The sequence below is a fragment of the Erpetoichthys calabaricus genome, chromosome 8 (assembly GCF_900747795.2).
Source record: "Erpetoichthys calabaricus chromosome 8, fErpCal1.3, whole genome shotgun sequence".
Lineage (NCBI taxonomy): Eukaryota > Metazoa > Chordata > Cladistia > Polypteriformes > Polypteridae > Erpetoichthys > Erpetoichthys calabaricus.
In genome coordinates, this window is record NC_041401.2 from 4,037,703 (window position 1) to 4,056,490 (window position 18,788).

The 18,788-nt window shown below is 42.5% G+C and overlaps 1 protein-coding gene across 1 annotated transcript in view; it reads right to left on the minus strand.

Annotated features, from left to right (window-relative positions):
- Nucleotides 1-18,788, minus strand: part of ttn.1 (titin, tandem duplicate 1) — a 394,831-nt gene that overhangs the window by 326,559 nt on the left and 49,484 nt on the right. The window contains 6 exon segments of the mRNA XM_051930464.1: nt 23-1,713; nt 5,060-5,228; nt 5,322-5,486; nt 7,322-7,554; nt 13,996-14,240; nt 15,937-16,161. Of these exon segments, the coding sequence (XP_051786424.1) occupies nt 23-1,713; nt 5,060-5,228; nt 5,322-5,486; nt 7,322-7,554; nt 13,996-14,240; nt 15,937-16,161 (2,728 nt within the window).

The following is an 18,788-nucleotide window of genomic DNA, read 5'->3' on the forward strand; positions in this document are numbered from 1 at the left end:
TGTATAAATACATCTTTCTTACCTTGTACAAGCAAGAATGCATGGCTTGAAGTTTCACCAGCAATGTTCATGGCTTTCACCATGATGCTAGCAGAGTCTTCAGCTGCGACATCTCGAATAACCAATTCACAAACGTGATCTTCAGGCCAGTACCAGTAGATGCGCTCGGATTTCTCGAGCTTCACTCCATTTTTAAACCATTCACACTCAGGCTCTGGCTTACCCACCACCCGAACACGGAAGTGGGCCTCGTCTGCCTGAGGGACAGTTTGGCTTTGTATGCGTTCTAGGATTTTAGGAGCCTCCATGCTTGGTGACAGCTCGATCCTGTCTGGTTTAAGAGTTGGAATGGTCACTTTGCCTTCAGCAAGAAGAGCTTTCTTCTCTTCCTCAGGCATGTCTTTGGTCCAGTGGAGGAGTTCTTCCTTCCTCTTTCTCAACATATCTTCATAGGACTCATCTTTTCGACGTGATTTCATCTCAACTGCTGTGATAGCTTCGTAATAGCCTTCTTCCTTCCTACGTTTGAATTTACTGCGAAGCTCCTCTGTCTCCTCGGTTTCTTTTTCATGTGTAACCCTTTCGGCCTTCCTCAGCTTCACAACTTCCTTACTGAGTGGCGCTTCATGGGGTTTGTCAGCCTTGACAACGTCAAAAGACACTCTGCCATGCTCGGTGGGTGCCTCCACCTTGGGTTCTGGAGCACGGCGGAGAACAGATCTGAAGTCCTCTTTCTGCTGAACTTCTAGCTTAACTGTGTGCTCCACAACAGCTTCTGGATTCTCCGCTGTCACTTTGACCTCTCCAGAATCATAGGACTTGCAGTCAACAATTTCAAGATAGTATATGCCATCATAGCGAAGTCGGAAACGTTTGCTTTTACGGATGAGTTGCCCATTGAGATACCAGTTGACTTTTGGTTGGGGGTACCCAGTCACTCTGCAACGGTATCTTGCAATCTCACCCTCATATACTCTTGCAGGCTCAGGGAACAAGACAATCTCGGGTTTGGTCTTTTCTGTCACTTCTTCTGAGACACCTGCAAGGGCACCTTCATGAGCAATTCGTTCGAGCTCTTCAATTCGTTGCATTCCCCTCCTGCCCTCAGGCAGCTGGCTCTCCTCAACAAGGCTCTTCTCGTCTTTTACAATTAGAGTTGCAGAGGTCTGATCGACTCCGTGTTTGTTTGTTGCTCTGCAGGTAATGACACCACTGTCCCTCGAGTAAGCAACCTCGTAATCTAGGCTGCAGTAGCCAAATTCATTGACCATTCTCAGTCTATTGGCAGCAGCCAAAGGCTTCCCATCATGCAGCCATTCTACTACCATCGCCGGGTCTCCAATGGGAGTCAGTCTGCATTCAAAGTGCACTGGTCCAAATTTCTTGAGCCGCACTGAGGTCAGCTTCTTTTTGAAGTGTGGCTTCTGCTGCTTCTCTTTGTCATATAAATCACCTTCTTCCCACTGCTCTTGTCCGTAACGCAAGTGAAGTGGCTCCAATTCAGGAGCAGCAATCTCCTTGGCCTTATAGGTTCCTTTTGGGATTATTAATTTCCTCTCTGGTTCAGGCTCTGCTAATTCTACTTCCACATTAACTTTACATCTGGTTGTGTCACGTCCTGCCTTGTTGATGGCCGTGGCCGTGTACCACGCAGAGTCGCTGCCAAGTGCCGATGCAATTTTGAAGGCAGCCTCTCCTTTGTTGCCATCGATTCTGAAACAAAGGACAAAAAGAAGACTGGTTAACAAGTCAAGTCAAGTGAAGTTGGGGAGCATGCACTGGTACAGAGCGTTGCTGCACACACCACACGACGAAACAACTCGAGATCCCGGTTTGCAACCCCCCCAGGTAGACACGTGGTCCAGTCCCACCATCTGGAATTGATCCTCTATCTGTCGCAGCCATGTGTTATGTGGGCCTTGGCCTGGTCCCCGACAATGAGGATCTTATGAGCTGGATCACCCTCGGGGAAACATGCCACGTGGCCGTAATGCCGTAACTGATGCTACCTCACAATGCAGGTCATGTGCCTCATTCGGGACTCCATGAGCAACACAAGGTCAAACCAACGGTACCCAAGGATTTTCCAGAGAGACACAGTACCAAAGGAGTCCAGCCTTCGTCTCAGGTCACTGGATAGCGTCCATGTCTCGCAACCATATAGCAAGACAGGAAGCACCAGGACTCTAAGGACTTGGACCTTTGTCCTTTTACATAGATATCGGGAGCACCACACACCCCTTTCCAGTGACCTCATGACCCCCCATGCTCTCCCAATCCGTCTATTAACTTCATAGGAAGAGTCAAAAGAGACATGGATGTCACTGCCAAGGTAAGTAAACTTCTTGACAAGGTCGACACTCTCTGTGCAAAACAGACACACTGCTGATGGCCGTGCCCAAGAGGTCATTAAAGGTCTGAATGTTGGTTGTTATCCAGGACATTCACAAGCCCAGACACTCAGACCCCTCACTCAGTCTCTCGAGACCCCCGATCAGAGCCTCCATTGACTCCGCGAAAATCACAGCATCGTCAGCAAAGTCAAGATCTGTGATTCTTTCTTCACCGACAGATGCCCCACAGCCGCTGGACCCCACGACTCTACCCAACACACCCAGTCCATACAAGTATTGAACAGAGTAGGAGCAGAACACACCGCTGACGAATTCCAGAATCAACTGGGAAAAACACAGAGGGTCTCCCTCCACTCTGCACAGCACTCACAGTACCAGTGTACAGGCCGACCATGAAATCCAGCAACCTCGAGGAGATCATGCGAACCCCCAGGATGTAACACAGGGCAGCTCGATTAACTGAGTCAAACGCTTTGTGAAAATCGACAAAAGCTGCAAAGAAACTCTGCCGATATTCGCGTTCGCTCTCCATGAGGACCCACAGTGCCAGGATGCAGTCAATGGTAGACTTCTCAGGTGTAAAACCAGACTGTTCCAGTCACTGGTAGGTGAGCAAGTGATCACGGATCCTATTGAGGACGATCCTGGTGAGGACTGGTTAACATCTTTCACAAATTAAAGCCAGTATTTCAAGGGTTACTATTAACTCATGGCACACTGCAACACAAATCATTTGGCTTGCTGGCATTCAGTGTGGTGCTATACAGTTGTGATGTACTTTATTACTTGGCTGATGCCTTTATCCAAGGTGACTTATTACATTTAAGATACAATTGGTTACATTTCTTTTGTTTTTCCAGTTGGAGCACGGGTGAAGTAACTTGTCCATGATCACACAGTATCTCTAGTGGGATTTGAACCCTCACCCTCAGGGTATGAAGTGTAAACCCTTAACCACTACACAACACTGCCAGCAAACACACAACGTGTTACTATACAGTGCATCCGGAAAGTATTCACAGCACATCACTTTTTCCACATTTTGTTATGTTACAGCCTTATTTCAAAATGGATTAAAGTCATTTTTTTCCTCAGAATTCTATACACAACACCCCATAATGACAACGTGAAAAAAGTTTACTTGAGATTTTTGCAAATTTATTAAAAATAAACAAACTGAGAAATCCCATGTAAATAAGTATTCACAGCCTTTGCTCAATACTTTGTCGATGCATCTTTGGCAGCAATTTCAGCCTCAAGTCTTTTTGAATATGATGCCACAAGCTTGGCACACCTATCCTTGGCCAGTTTGGCCCATTCCTCTTTGCAGCACCTCTCAAGCTCCATCAGGTTGGATGGGAAGCGTCGGTGCACAGCCATTTTAAGATCTCTCCAGAGATGTTCAATCAGATTCAAGTCTGGGCTCTGGCTGGGCCACTCAAGGACATTCACAGAGTTGTCCTGAAGCCACTCCTTTGATATCTTGGCTGTGTGCTTAGGGTCGTTGTCCTGCTGAAAGATGAACCGTCGCCCCAGTCTGAGGTCAAGAGCGCTCTGGAGCAGGTTTTCATCCCGGATGTCTCTGTACATTGCTGAAGTCATCTTTCCCTTTATCCTGACTAGTCTCCCAGTTCCTGCCACTGAAAAACATCCCCACAGCATGATTCTGCCACCATCATGCTTCACTGCAGGGATGGTATTGGCCTGGTGATGAGCGGTGCCTGGATTCCTCCAAATGTGACGCCTGGCATTCACACCAAACAGTTCAATCTTTGTCTCATCAGACCAGAGAATTTTCTTTCTCATGGTCTGAGAGTCCTTCAGGAGCCTTTTAGCAAACTCCAGGTGGGCTGCCATGTGCCTTTTACTAAGGAGTGGCTTCTGTCTGGCCACTCTACCATACAGACCTGATTGGTGGATTGCTGCAGAGATGGTTGTCCTTCTGGAAGGTTCTCCTCTCTCCACAGAGGACCTCTGGAGCTCTGACAGAGGGACCATCGGGTTCTTGGTCACCTCCCTGACTAAGGCCCTTCTCCCCCAGTCGCTCAGTTTAGATGGCCGGCCAGCTCTAGGAAGAGTCCTGGTGGTTTCGAACTTCTTCCATTTACGGATGATGGAGGCCACTGTGCTCATTGGGACCTTCAAAGCAGCAGAAATTTTTCTGTAACCTTCCCCAGATTTGTGCCTCGAGACAATCCTGTCTCGGAGGTCTACAGACAATTCCTTTGACTTCATGCTTGGTTTGTGCTCTGACATGAACTGTCAACTGTGGGACCTTATATAGACAGATGTGTGCCTTTCCAAATCAGGTCCAGTCAACTGAATTTACCACGGGTGGACTCCAATGAAGCTGCAGAAACATCTCAAAGATGATCAGGGGAAACAGGAGGCACCTGAGCTTAATTTGGAGCTTCACGGCAAAGGCTGTGAATACTTATGTACATGGGAATTCTCAATTTTTTTATTTTTAATAAATTTTCAAAAATCTCAAGCAAACTTTTTTCACGTTGTCATTATGGGGTGTTGTGTGTAGAATTCTGAGGAAAAAAATGAATTGAATCCATTTTGGAATAAGGCTGTAACATAACAAAATGTGGAAAAAGTGATGAAGTGCTGTGAATACTTTCTGGATGCACTTTAGCGTTCTCAGGGTTATGGAAAGGGGAAATAGAGCAGACGTCGCTGAGCCTTCTGTTAGTACTTACCTAATGTTTGGATATTTGTGTGGAGTGATGATATCGCTGTTTTTCAGCCATACAATATCAGGGATTGGATTGCCAATAGCCTTGACTGCCAGTGCCACCAAAGTGCCTTCTTTTACACTGAGGTTCCTTAACTTTTCAATAAATTGTGGTTTCACTAGGGTTTCTTTGGCTGTTAACAACAAAAGAGGGAACACAATAAATATTGCTGTTTCAGGAGAAGTCAAAAATAAAATGCATACATATTTGAAATGGAATGTGTTACCCTCCACAGTAAGCGTCATGGAAATGGATGTTTTTCCAGCTCGGTTCTGAGCCACCACAGTCCATTCTCCAGAATCCACTGGCATGGCTGGAACAATGATCATTGATTGGGTGCCATCTTCTTTGACCACAATTTTATGAGTATAATCATTCACCACTTGTTGGCCTGGGAAGAAATAAGGAATTGAGGGATCAGTCTAAGAAATGACGCAAGACCTTAAAACAAAAGTCTGTCAAATGATTGTTTGAAGGCATCTTTCCAAATTACAAGGATGCAGCATAGTAAAGCATAGTGTAGCAACAGCAATTTGAAAATGGGAGCCAACACCTCATTACAGCAGTCCACTGCAAGACAACCTCACAGCAGGCTACTTGGTATGTGGGAGGAAGCCCGGGCTCTCGGTGACAAACTCCACATGAATTAAGACAGAGATACAATACAATACAATACAATATAATACACAATACAATACAATTTATTTTTGTATAGCCCAAAATCACACAAGAAGTGCCGCAATGGGCTTTAACAGGCCCTGCCTCTTGACAGTCCCCCAGCCTCGACTCTCTAAGAAGACAAGGAAAAAACTCCCAAAAAACTCTTGAAGGGAATAAATGGAAGAAACTTCCGGAAAGGCAGGAGGAGAAAGAGAGACCCCTTTCCACGTAGGTTGGGTGTGCAGTGGGTGTCAAAAAGAAAAAGGGGGATCAGATCATAACAATTGTTGAAGATACCCCCTTAGCCACTGTACCATCCTGCTGCTTCCTCACAATAAAATGTTGTCACACACGTGCGCATGGAAGGCAGCTAAAGGGCTTGAGTGACGGCAGTTCTGAAACAGGCCAGGAGGTGGCAGAGTGCACTGACTCATTTTCTCTCTTCCCTGTAGACCATTCCCGGGAGATCCCATCTGCCTCTCTTGACGTCACTTCCGGAACCGAACCAATGGAAGGAGACCTTACTGGCTCCGGCCCCTGTGATGTCACGTCTGTGTTCGAACCAATGGCTAACGAATATGGGCCCGATCCTTATGACCTCATTTCCTTTCTTCCCCTTTAGAAGCCTTCCCCTTTCCCTTGTTTGCGAGTCTTGTTTTGGACTCAGTTGTGTGCACATCAGTGAATAAGAAAACGACTTTGCAGCCAGGATACCAGAATATACGGGTGGCTGCCCCAAACCTTTTTCTGTGTATGTCTCAGTTTTGTGACAATGTTCATATATAATACTAGTCATTTAGCCTGTTACAATAACGGGCGCTAGAACAGTAGTGCATAAACATTAGTAGGAACAGTCTATATTAAATGGCAAGGGACTTTGACCTCATTGTGTTTGTTGGTCGTATTTTTCTTTCTTTCAGCCTTTCTTTTGTTGATGTTCACTTGCTGAGCTGACCGTTCTTCATGGGCTGCCGCCGTGTATTGTGTGTCTTTAATTTTCTGTGACAGTAATACTGTCTTGTACGGCTCTATTCAATAAGGGCGCGCACAAAAAGGCGAGCTTCAAAAGGACGACCTCAATTGAGCGCGCCGAATAAAGGCGTTCATAGATAATTTAGTTCAAATGGCTCTGGAATATGTGAAGAGCAACAAAGGTGCAGATCTTTATTTACGCGCGTCTTTATTCGCTGCGCCCAATTGAGGTTGCCTTTTTGTGCGCGCCCTTATTGAAGGATGCCGTCTTGTACGTCCGCTGGCTTGTACGTTCGTAATATACCTTTAATTTTCACAGGCGGTAATACAGGCGTGCACGTCGGTAATATGCCTTTAATCTCCTCTGACAGTAATACTGGCTTGTATGTGGCTGTAATATGCGTCACTGTATTGTGTACCTTTAATTTCCTCTCGCAGTAATACTGGTTTGTATTTCCGTAAAACGCCTCTAACTTTCTCTGACATAATATCGCGCGTCGCACCGTGCGCCACGCATGCGCACTTCACCAGAAGGCACCCACACACGGACACCTGGACACACACAGGGATTTTATATATAGATAGATTCCTCACCATTATGGAACCAGAAGATTTCAGGCATTGGTCTTCCAACTGCCTTCAAGTCAAAGCGAGCTGTTTGTCCTTCAGCACATTTGCTGGATGACGGCTTCATGACAAAAACAGGTTTGTAAAGCCTCTCCAGCTGACTCTCATCGGTTTCATCCAGTCTGCGTGCAGGAGAGCGTGCAGGAGAGCGTCCAGGAGAGCGAGCAGGCGATCGGCTTGGGGAGCGGGGAGAGACAGAACTATAGTGGACCAAAGAAAGAAAAACGTATTAGTATGGAATGTAATAATAATAATAATAATAATACATTTTATGTATATGGCGCCTTTCCCATGCTCAAGGCACTTCACAGAGTTTAAGAAAGAACGGCAGGGTATACAGTACATAGCATTGTACTAAACCAAATAAATAAATAAAGAAGAGTAAGATAGTAATTCAGAGAAAAGCCTAACAGACAACTGTTACTGTAGATGATGAGAGAGTAAGTGGTGACGACAGCAGTGGTAAACTGCTAAAAACACATGACTTTAACATGGCTTTCTCATAACTTCATTTTAGTTTAATCCTGATGCTCTGTATATTCAATTAATAATCATAACTATTCATGGTGGCTCTAAACTAACCCCTACTCTCTCTTCTGTTTTTTTTCTGGTTTTCTGTGGTGGTGACCAATGTTCCCTCTAAGCTAAGCGTGTGAGCAATCGCTCACATGAATTCAGAGCGTCGCTCATACTTCCCGCACGATCGCTCATTCCGACGGCGTCGCTCGTACTTATCGTACGATCGCTCACTCCGACCGTCGGAGTTGGTGCTCATAAATTTTTGGCTTAAACAAAATGTCGTTCATAAACAATGTTTTTTGCTCACTATATGCTACTCCTTAGAGGGAACATTGGTGGTGACCTGTGCCACCTAATCAAAGCACCGTGATGTCCCTCCATTGATGGATCGAAGGCCAGAAGTCTACACGACCTTCATCATCAAGTCCTTCCATGAGAACCCTAAATACAAAGAGGACTATTTATTTATGTGAGGTAGAATGACCAGAGGGGGCTGGGTGGCATCATGGCTTCGGACCCCCTGCAGATTTTATTTTTTCTCTCCAGCCGTCTGGAGTTTTTTTTTGTTTTGTTTTTACTGTCCCCCCCCGGCCATCGGACCTTACTCTTACTCTATGTTAATTAGGGTTCTCTTATTTCAAGTCTTACTTTGCCTTTTTTTCTCTTTTCTTCATCATGTAAAGCACTTTGAGCTACAGTAATCCCTCGCCACTTCGCGGTTCACTTTTCGCGGATTTTATATGTAAGCATATCTAAATATATAACGCAGATTTTTCGCTTCTTCGCGGGTTTCTGCGGACAATTAGTCTTTTTACTTCTGGTATTTGCTTCCTCAGTTGGTTTGCCCAGTTGATTTCATACAAGAGATGCTATTGGCGGATGGCTGAGAAGCTACCCAATACGAGCACGCAGTTAAGTTCCTGTGTGCTGCTGATTGGCTCAGCGACTGAGTGCTGCATTAACCAGGAAGTCTCATCTCACTCATTCAACATTAACGTGCTCTTGCTACTGCATTCAGGGGATTATCACCTTCATCGTCATCATTTTTACTGCGCAGCATATTCATCACCATCATCACGTCATATATAGCTACCTGTACTTCGCTATATAGTAAGTGTAAACTTATATACCGATTTCATATTGCTTAGCAGTTGTCCCTGTTATTAATAGAGTAAAGGGTGGGTTGTAAACAATACAGGGAGGGTTTAAAAACGTCCAAATACACGTTAAATAATTTAAATAAATATGGTGTCCCTACTTCGCGGAAATTCAGTTATCGCGGTCGGCCTTGGAACCTATCTCCCGCAATAAGTGAGGGATTACTGTACATTACTTGTATTAAAATGTGCTCTAGAAATAAATGTTGTTGTTGTTGTAAACAATATCTAATGGATCTGTATCTTATTATCTTAATGGGCAAAAACTTAACAATGATTTTCAAGAAAGTCTTCATCAAGCCAAAATACCACTGAGCAATTTTATAATTTAGAATGCAATCAAATGTGATTCCAAAAATCAAGAACAAGATACTGTCTTAAAATTCAATAAAGATCTTAGAATTTAGAATCCCAAGAGCTAAACTTAAAAGAAGTGGTGAGGCGGGCGGCCTTCTGCTGTTATGCACCTCAAATCTGGAGTACGAGTTTACCGATAGAAAATCGCCAGGCTGATACGGTGGAGCATTTAAAGAACTGCTGAAAACACAATACTGTAACATGGCTTTCTCACAGCTTCATCTTAGTTTAATCCTGATGCTCTGTATATTCAATTAATTATCATTATTATTCATGGTATTCCAAAATATATCTGTGACCCCTATGTGCCACCAAGAGCACTGAGGTCATCTGGACGACTGCTCCTTGTACTGTTAAGATCTCGGCTGAAGTCGAGGGGAGACTGAGCTTTTCCAGTTGTTGCCCCACAGCTTTGGGATGACTTGCGTCCGCACATCAGGTCTTCGTCCTCTATCGAGGTTTTTAAAAGTCGGCTTAAGACCTACTTGTTTTCTTCTGTCTTTCACTGTGTATGATGGGATTGTGGTGGATGTTATAATTGATTGTTCTATTAATCTGTTTTTGCATGATTGTTTGTATTGTGCTTATTTGTGAATTTCCCCTTAGGATTAATAAAGTATCTATCTAGCCATCTATCCATTATCCAACCCACTGAATCCGAACACAGGGTCACGGGGGTCTGCTGGAGCCAATCCCAGCCAACACAGGGCACAAGGCAGGAACCAATCCCAGGCAGGGTGCCAACCCACCACAGGACACACACAAACACACCAAGCACACACACACGGGGCAATTTAGAATCACCAATCCACCTAACCTGCATGTCTTTGGACTGTGGGAGGAAACAGGAGCGCACGGAGGAAACCCACGCAGACACGGGGAGAACATGCAAACTCCACGCAGGGAGGACCTGGGAAGCGAACCCAGGTCCCCAGGTCTCCCAACTGTGAGGCAGCAGCACTACCACTGTGCCACCCTATCTATCTATCTATCTATCTATCTATCTATCTATCTATCTATCTATCTATCTATCTATCTATCTATCTATCTATCTATCTATCTATTGAATTTTCTTAAATTAAACAGTGACAAAACTGAGGTTCTCCTCATTGGTTCAAAATCATCATTATCCAAAACCAATAATCTGTCTCTTATTATTGATAACTCTGTTGTTTCCCCATCATCTCAAGTCAAGAGTCTGGGTGTGATCCTTGACAGTACTCTATCTTTCCAATGTCACATTAATAACATCACCCGGTCTGCTTACTTCCACCTACGTAATATTAATCCCATTCGCCCCTCCCTCACTCCTCACACCACTGCCATTCTTGTTCATAGTCTTGTCACTTCTCGGCTGGACTACTGCAATTCACTCCTCTTTGGTCTCCCTAACAAATCTCTTCATAAACTTCAGTTAGTCCAGAATTCTGCAGCACGTATCATCACTCGAACCTCATCTATTCACCATATTACTCCGGTCTTGCAGCAGCTTCATTGGCTCCCAATCAAGTTTCGTACTGATTTTAAGATTCTGCTATTAACATTTAAGGCCATCCATAACCTCGCCCCTCCATATCTGTCTGACCTTCTTCATGTTGCCATTCCATCTCCATAACCTTAGATCTTCTTCCTCCACCCATCTGACTGTCCCTCCCGCCCGTCTAACCACCATGGGGAGCAGAGCTTTCAGCCATTCTGCTCCCAAGCTCTGGAATTCATTACCTGCGGAGCTCTGAAACATCAAATCATATTCATCCTTCAAATGCAAACTTAAAACGCATCTGTTTAAAATGGCTTTTTCTTTTTTCTTCTGATTATAGTGGTTTTGTTTGGTTTTAATTTTTAGATTTTCTGATGTTTTAAGTTGTTTATAATTGTGTCTTTTATTTATTTATTTATTTATTTATTGTTTGTTCGGTGTCCTTGAGTTCTCTGAAAGGCACCTTGTATAAATAAAATGTATTATTATTATTATCTATCTATCTATCTATCTATCTATCTATCTATCTATCTATCTATCTATCTATCTATCTATCTATCTATCTATCTATCTATCTATCTATTATATAGTGCCTTTCACTCTATCTATCTATCTATCTATTATATAGTGCCTTTCACTCTATCTATCTATCTATCTATCTATCTATCTATCTATCTATCTATCTATCTATCTATCTATCTATTATATAGTGCCTTTCACATCTATCTATCTATCTATCTATCTATCTATCTATCTATCTATCTATCTATCTATCTATCTATCTATTATATAGTGCCTTTCACTCTATCTATCTATCTATCTATCTATCTATCTATCTATCTATCTATCTATTATATAGTGCCTTTCACTCTATCTATCTATCTATCTATCTATCTATCTATCTTATAGTGCCTTTCACTCTATCTATCTATCTATCTATTATATAGTGCCTTTCACATCTATCTATCTATCTATCTATCTATCTATCTATCTATCTATCTATCTATTATATAGTGCCTTTCACATCTATCTATCTATCTATTATATAGTGCCTTTCACATCTATCTATCTATCTATCTATCTATCTATCTATCTATCTATCTATCTATTATATAGTGCCTTTCACATCTATCTATCTATCTATTATATAGTGCCTTTCACATCTATCTATCTATCTATCTATTATATAGTGCCTTTCACTCTATCTATCTATCTATCTATCTATCTATCTATCTATCTATCTATCTATCTATCTATCTATCTTATAGTGCCTTTCACTCCTATCTATCTATCTATCTATCTATCTATCTATCTATCTATCTATCTATCTATCTATCTATCTATCTATCTATTATATAGTGCCTTTCACATCTATCTATCTATCTATCTATCTATCTATCTATCTATCTATCTATCTATCTATCTTATAGTGCCTTTCACTCTATCTATCTATCTATCTATCTATCTATCTATCTATCTATCTATCTATCTATCTATCTATCTATCTATCTATCTATCTATTATATAGTGCCTTTCACATCTATCTATCTATCTATTATATAGTGCCTTTCACTCTATCTATCTATCTATCTATCTATCTATCTATCTATCTATCTATCTATCTATCTATCTATCTATCTATCTATCTATCTATCTATCTATTATATAGTGCCTTTCACTCTATCTATCTATCTTAATGCTTTTTTGTACAGCACTTTGGCACAACCTCTGTTGTTTTAAATGTGCTTTTATAAATAAATAATCGAATCGAATCTAATAATCATGGTGGCTCTAAAATCTGTACTAACTCCTCAAAACTTCTCTTTTTATTTCAAAACATTCCAATATATATCAATAAATCGTTTTTTAAACAGTTAGATTCAATAATAATCTCATTCATTTGGAACTCAAAACACCCACGTATCCGAAGAGCGACCCTACAAAGACCTCAGGCAGAAGGTGGCATGGCTTTACCTAATTTTCAGTTTTATTACTGGGCAGCAAACATACAAGCCATAAAAACCTGAACACAAATAAATGAACATACACAGGCTTGATCCGCAATAGAAGTAAAATCCTGTAGTACTTCTTTATACTCCCTGCTCTGCTCTCCAATAAATGTAAGTCATCGCAAATATACTAATAAAATCTGTACTAACTCCTACTTTCTCTTCTTTTCTGTGGTGGTGACCTGCACCACCATCACCTGATCAAAGCACCGTGATGTCCCTACACTGATGGATTGAAAGCCAGAAGTCCACATGACCGTCATCATCAAGTCCTTCCATGAGAACCCTGAATACAATGAGGACTGATTGAGGTAGAATGCCTAGAGGGCGCTGGGTGGTCTCATAGCCTCGGACCCCCTGCAGATTTTATTTTTCTCTCCAGACGTCTGGAATTTTTTTTTAGTTTTTCTGTCATCCCTGACCATCTGACCTTACTTTTACTCTTTGTTAATTAGTGTTTCTTAATTCCATCCATCCATCCATTATCCAACCCGCTATAGCTATATCCTAATTACAGGGTCATGGGGGTCTGCTGGAGCCAATCCCAGCCAGCACAGGGTGCAACGCAGGAACAAATTCCCAGGCATGGCGCCAGCCTACCACAGGGCACACACACACACCAAGCACACAGTAGGGACAATTTAGGATCGCCAGTGCACCTAACCTGCATGTCTTTGGATTGTGGGAGGAAACCCACACAGACACGGGGAGAACATGCAAACTCCACGCAGGGAGGGAGGACCCGGGAAGCAAACCTCAGATCTCCTAACTGCGAGGCAGCAGCGCTACCCACTGCGCCACCGTGCCGCCCTGTTCCCTAATTCTATTTTCTTATTTATTTTGTTATTTTTCTCTTTCTTCATCATGTAAAGCACTTTGAGCTCCATCATTTGTATGAAAATGTGCTACAGAAATAAATGTTGTTGTTGTAAATAGCAAAACCTGCTTACAGCAAAGGGACAAAGGATAACAAAAAATATGATTTTAGAAGGGTATACGACAATTTCTTGCATCACTCCATTTTCTAAACACACACAATCCAAGCTTCAGATTGACAGGGTACTCCATTTACAATTCTAAAAGTCAAGGTAAAATGTGGAATGCACAAGTAAGACTTACCGGATACGCTTGACAGCCTCGGGTTCAGCCATATACTGAGGTGCCCCTGTGGGTGTGCTGGGTTCCACGTAAAGCTTTCCAGAACAAACTCTGCTTCCGCTGAAATTGCAGGCAAAGACGGAGTAGACCCCTTCATCTTCAGGCAACACAACAGGTATGCGCAGACTGGCTCTACCATCCTGAAGTACTTCAATTTGGTAACGGCCTCCGGGCATGATACGCCTTCCATCTTTGAACCAAGAGATCTACAAAACACACAGAATTTGGAAAAATGATAAACATGCATACATATATGTTTTTAGTTTCTTAGCAGTGTCACACACGTGCGCATGGGAGGCAGCTTGAGTGAGGGCAATTCCGAATCCGACCGGGATGTGGCAGAGTGCATGGACTCTTTTTCTCGCTTTCCTGCAGACCATTGACGTCACTTCCAGGTCCAGACCTATAGAGGAAGGCCTTGCCGGCTCCCGGCCCCCTTGATGTCACGAGCCTATGGCTGAAGATCTTTCCACTCCCTGCCCCTTTGACGTCACTTCCTATTCTGACCTTTAAAAGCCTCCACCTTTTCCCTTATTCCCTCAGTTCTGTCTTGGACTCCAGTTTGTGAACATCAGTGGTGTCATTTATTTTTGCAAATTTTCATCCATCCATTTTCCAACCCGCTGAATCCGAACACAGGGTCACGGGGGTCTGCTGGAGCCAATCCCAGCCAACACAGGGCACAAGGCAGGAACCAATCCCGGGCACGGTGCCAACCCACCGCAGGACACACCCACACACCAAGCACACACTAGGGCCAATTTAGAATCGCCAATCCACCTAAACTGCATGTCTTTGGACTGTGGGAGGAAACCCACGCAGACACGGGGAGAACATGCAAACTCCACGCAGGGAGGACCCGGGAAGCGAACCCGGGTCCCCAGGTCACCCAACTGTGAGGCAGCAGCACTACCCACTGCGCCACCGTGCCGCCCTTTTTGCAAATTTTGCAGCCAGGAAATTAATATACGGGTAGCTGCCCCAAACCTGGCTATGGCTCTTTGTGGAGTTTGTGACGGCAGGGAAGAACAGAGAAAAAAGACGAGCAAAATTCTATACGACAAAGAACAAAATTCTCAACCAATAAATGAGGGTGAGAGGCAGATCTTCAATTTAAAATCTCAATCTCGTTTGAAAGTCCTTTACATTTGTGCATTACTCTGAATTTATGTAACAATATTTTAGCAAAAAGATGCTTGTGTTTTGGACATTGTGAGCATACAACTGGATAACTGACATTATGAATTATCTAACACAAGTAAGGTGAAGGAAATAAAAGTTTCTTTGTGTTATACGTGTGCCTCCAGTGTGAGTCTGTGTCGGGTCAGGCGTCTATCTAGCACCTTTTACAATTTATATAACATTTTTCTGAGCAACTCAAAGCTCTTTACATAAACAGCGGGTGCCACTTCCACCATCACCAATGTGCAGCATCTACCTGGATGATGCAATGCAGCCATTTACTGTATGCGCCTGTACACTCACCACTCATTAGCGATTAGGTGGTGAAGGGGAGAGAGAGATAGTCAGCCATTAAGGGACAGGGGATGATTGGGAGCCAGAATGACTAGCCTGTGGTGCTCAGGACGTCAGGAAACACTCTGCTGTTATCAAGAGATACCCAGGGATCCTTTATGACCACAGAGAGTCAGGACCTCAGTTTCACATGTCATTTTTACAGAACATTGTCCCTATGACTGCACAGGGGCTTTGGGGTCCACACACAGACCACATTTTAAGCGCCCCTGATGATCTCACTAACACCTGTTCCAGCAGGAAGCCAAAACTTTCCTAGATGGTCTCCCATAAAAGTACTGGATGGGCCCAAACATGCTTAGCTTCATGTGTACTACCTGTTCTGAAGCGTAGGAAGGAACGGTTTAACTAAAAGCAAAGCTGTACCTTTGGAAGAGGATGTCCAGAAACTTTGCAGTGGAATGTGGCACTCATTCCCTCCAGGATTCTATAGCTCTTCAAAACTTGCTGAAATCCTGGCTCAACGCTGCCTGCGACATCCAGAATCATTTCTTCTCCATCTTCAGTTATAATTTCTTCATAGGTAATCTTGAGGATCCTAAATTCAATCTCTTTAATAATCTTCTCTTCAAAAACAGAAAGCTGGTATTCCTGTCAATAACAGAAGACAGCAGTGAACTTCTGCACATAAATAAATGTACACAATTTCAAGAGACGCAAGGTGGCATTGTGACAGTTCTTTGCATACACTTTGTCACTGTGAACACCTACATGAAACTCAATATCCAGTTTCTTTGCAGTATATCCATTTTAGTAGAAATGTGACCTGCAATGTTCATGTCAAGCCAAAACTGCAAAACCAGTGAGAATGTCCTGCACTGCTGGCCTCTACTGTTATGCATTACCAGTCCCACAGCATCATTTTCTGTAGCAGTCCCAAAACATTAGTGGAATAAGACATTATTGCTCTTATTGTTTTACATTAGTGGAATAAGACATTATTGCTCTTATTGTTTTTTAAATTACGCAAAACCCAAAGTCACACTCTTCGTTACAAAATATCTTAAGAAAATGAATTCTACCCCATAGCGAAAAGGGTAAAGTAATAACCAACTAAGGCCTTAAACTGTGAACACCAAGCATGGCCATTGAGTGGTCATCATTAAGTCCTTACATGACTAATTCGTGACTTTAGTCAGTTCATGTATCAGTGCTCACAGCGTATGCAGCAGTTTTTAGAGCTTAGCATCTCATGGGGCTCTTAATATATTACAGGTGACTATAGTACAAGTGTTAACATATACAAAACTGAAAGGTGAAGTGATTTATGCATGGCTGCACGATAAATCAGCCCATGAAACCCAGCAAGCACCTTTACACTTTGCAGTTCAGTACCTAAATGACAAGACCACAATACCCATTGATGACATTGTGCTTGTCTTGCCATGGGTTGCTGCGTTTTATTAATTTGTTCGGCAGTCCTAGAATATAAAGATCTGGGGCCTCATGTATAAATGGTGCGTATGCACAAAAATGTTGCGTAAGCCGGTTTCCACGCTCAAATCGTGATGTATAAAATCTAAACTTGGCGTAAAGCCACACACATTTTCACGGTAGCTCGTACCCTTACGTACGTAAGTTCTGTGCTCGGTTTTGCAAACTGGCGGCACCCAGCGTTAAAGCAGAGTTACTGTTCCTGTGTGGTTTCCCTTTCTTTTTTAGATCCACATCCCTGACGCGGCTTTATAAATACACTGAAATTAACCACATATTGTTTATTAGTTTAATGCATCTCATTGTAATTAACCTGTAACAATATAATGGTCCACAGAATGGTCAAACTATTCTAAATACAATAGCTGCTTTAGCGTTGTTCCTCTCACTGCACCTTCTTCTTCTTCTTCTTCTTTCAGCTGCTCCCATTTAGGTGTTGCCACAGCGGATCATCTTTTTCCATATTACTCTCACTGCACCACTCGGAGTATTTATATCACTGTATCTGAGTGGGGAATCACAGATTTACAGCAGCTGATCGGAAAGAGAATTATCGGTATACAGCATTAAGCACACACTGCCTCAGCCATGCTGTCTATTTGAACTGCTCTCATACGCCAAACACTTCAGAGCCTTTTTTATACGGACCTCGCAGTTCACAAACAGTTTCATCCTAAGAACTCTAAATGCACTCAATCAGTCCATCAAAAGCTCCTTGTAGAACTGTTTGTACCTATAAGTACAATCACCTCACTGGAAACTTGCGATACATTATAATATTTCACAGCCTGAGCCACTTTATAAAACGCATATTTACATATGATGATAATATCATTTTTAAGATGAAATGCAGACAAATATGTTTATTATATTATACAGATAAAACTTTAACTTCATTTATATAATCTACATCTACATAATCTACACGGTGGCACAGCGCTAGGAGGAGCTGGCACTCCATTCCCAGATTGTTCCTGCCTCACGTTGTATTCTTGCTGGGACTGGCGTGACACTGGAAGGATAGATGGATAGAATAATTAAACACGTACTACAAAGATATTTCAATGTTCCTTAAACGTTTTGAAGAATTGGCATTCTCAGTTTACAGATGGCTTAACATCTAGTACTGAACTGATTGTGTGGTGATTGGGTATTTGGAGAAAGAAAAGGAAGGACAGGAATTTGGGGTTAGTATGTTTGACAGAGACAGTACTGCTGCAGTAAATTATTTCATTGAAGGTTGCGCACGGCGCATCAAGCATCTTGCATGAGACATGAACAATCACTGTGCCACCGTGTTCCCATGTTTAATGACATGCTTTAACTCATATCATCATGAAAATGATATCAAGTATACATCTAAGTATTTTAATTATTCAGAGAGCTGTCATATCATGAATGTAATGGATTCTGTGTCCTGTCGGAGGAAGAGAAAGCCCGTTTAAGAAGCACGTAGTGATTCACACACATAGAGCACATAGAAGATCAAATACAAAACAAAGCATGTAACGTGCTACTTTAGTTACGATGGGATTTGAGAAACTAGCAAATTAAGCGATTTTAAGATGAAGTTTATGATGTTCTACTTTAATGACAAAATAAACTATGTGATTAAAGTGGAAATTTCGAGATTAAAGTTGATATTTCGAGTTTTTTTCTCACTGTGTGCCTATTTTTTTTTTCTTCTCTGTACCCTAATAAGCTTTCATATGACACTTAGACAGTGGGCTACGGCTCGCCTTTTCACAGCAACTTTGATATGTGACAACTTCTTTTTTATTTCA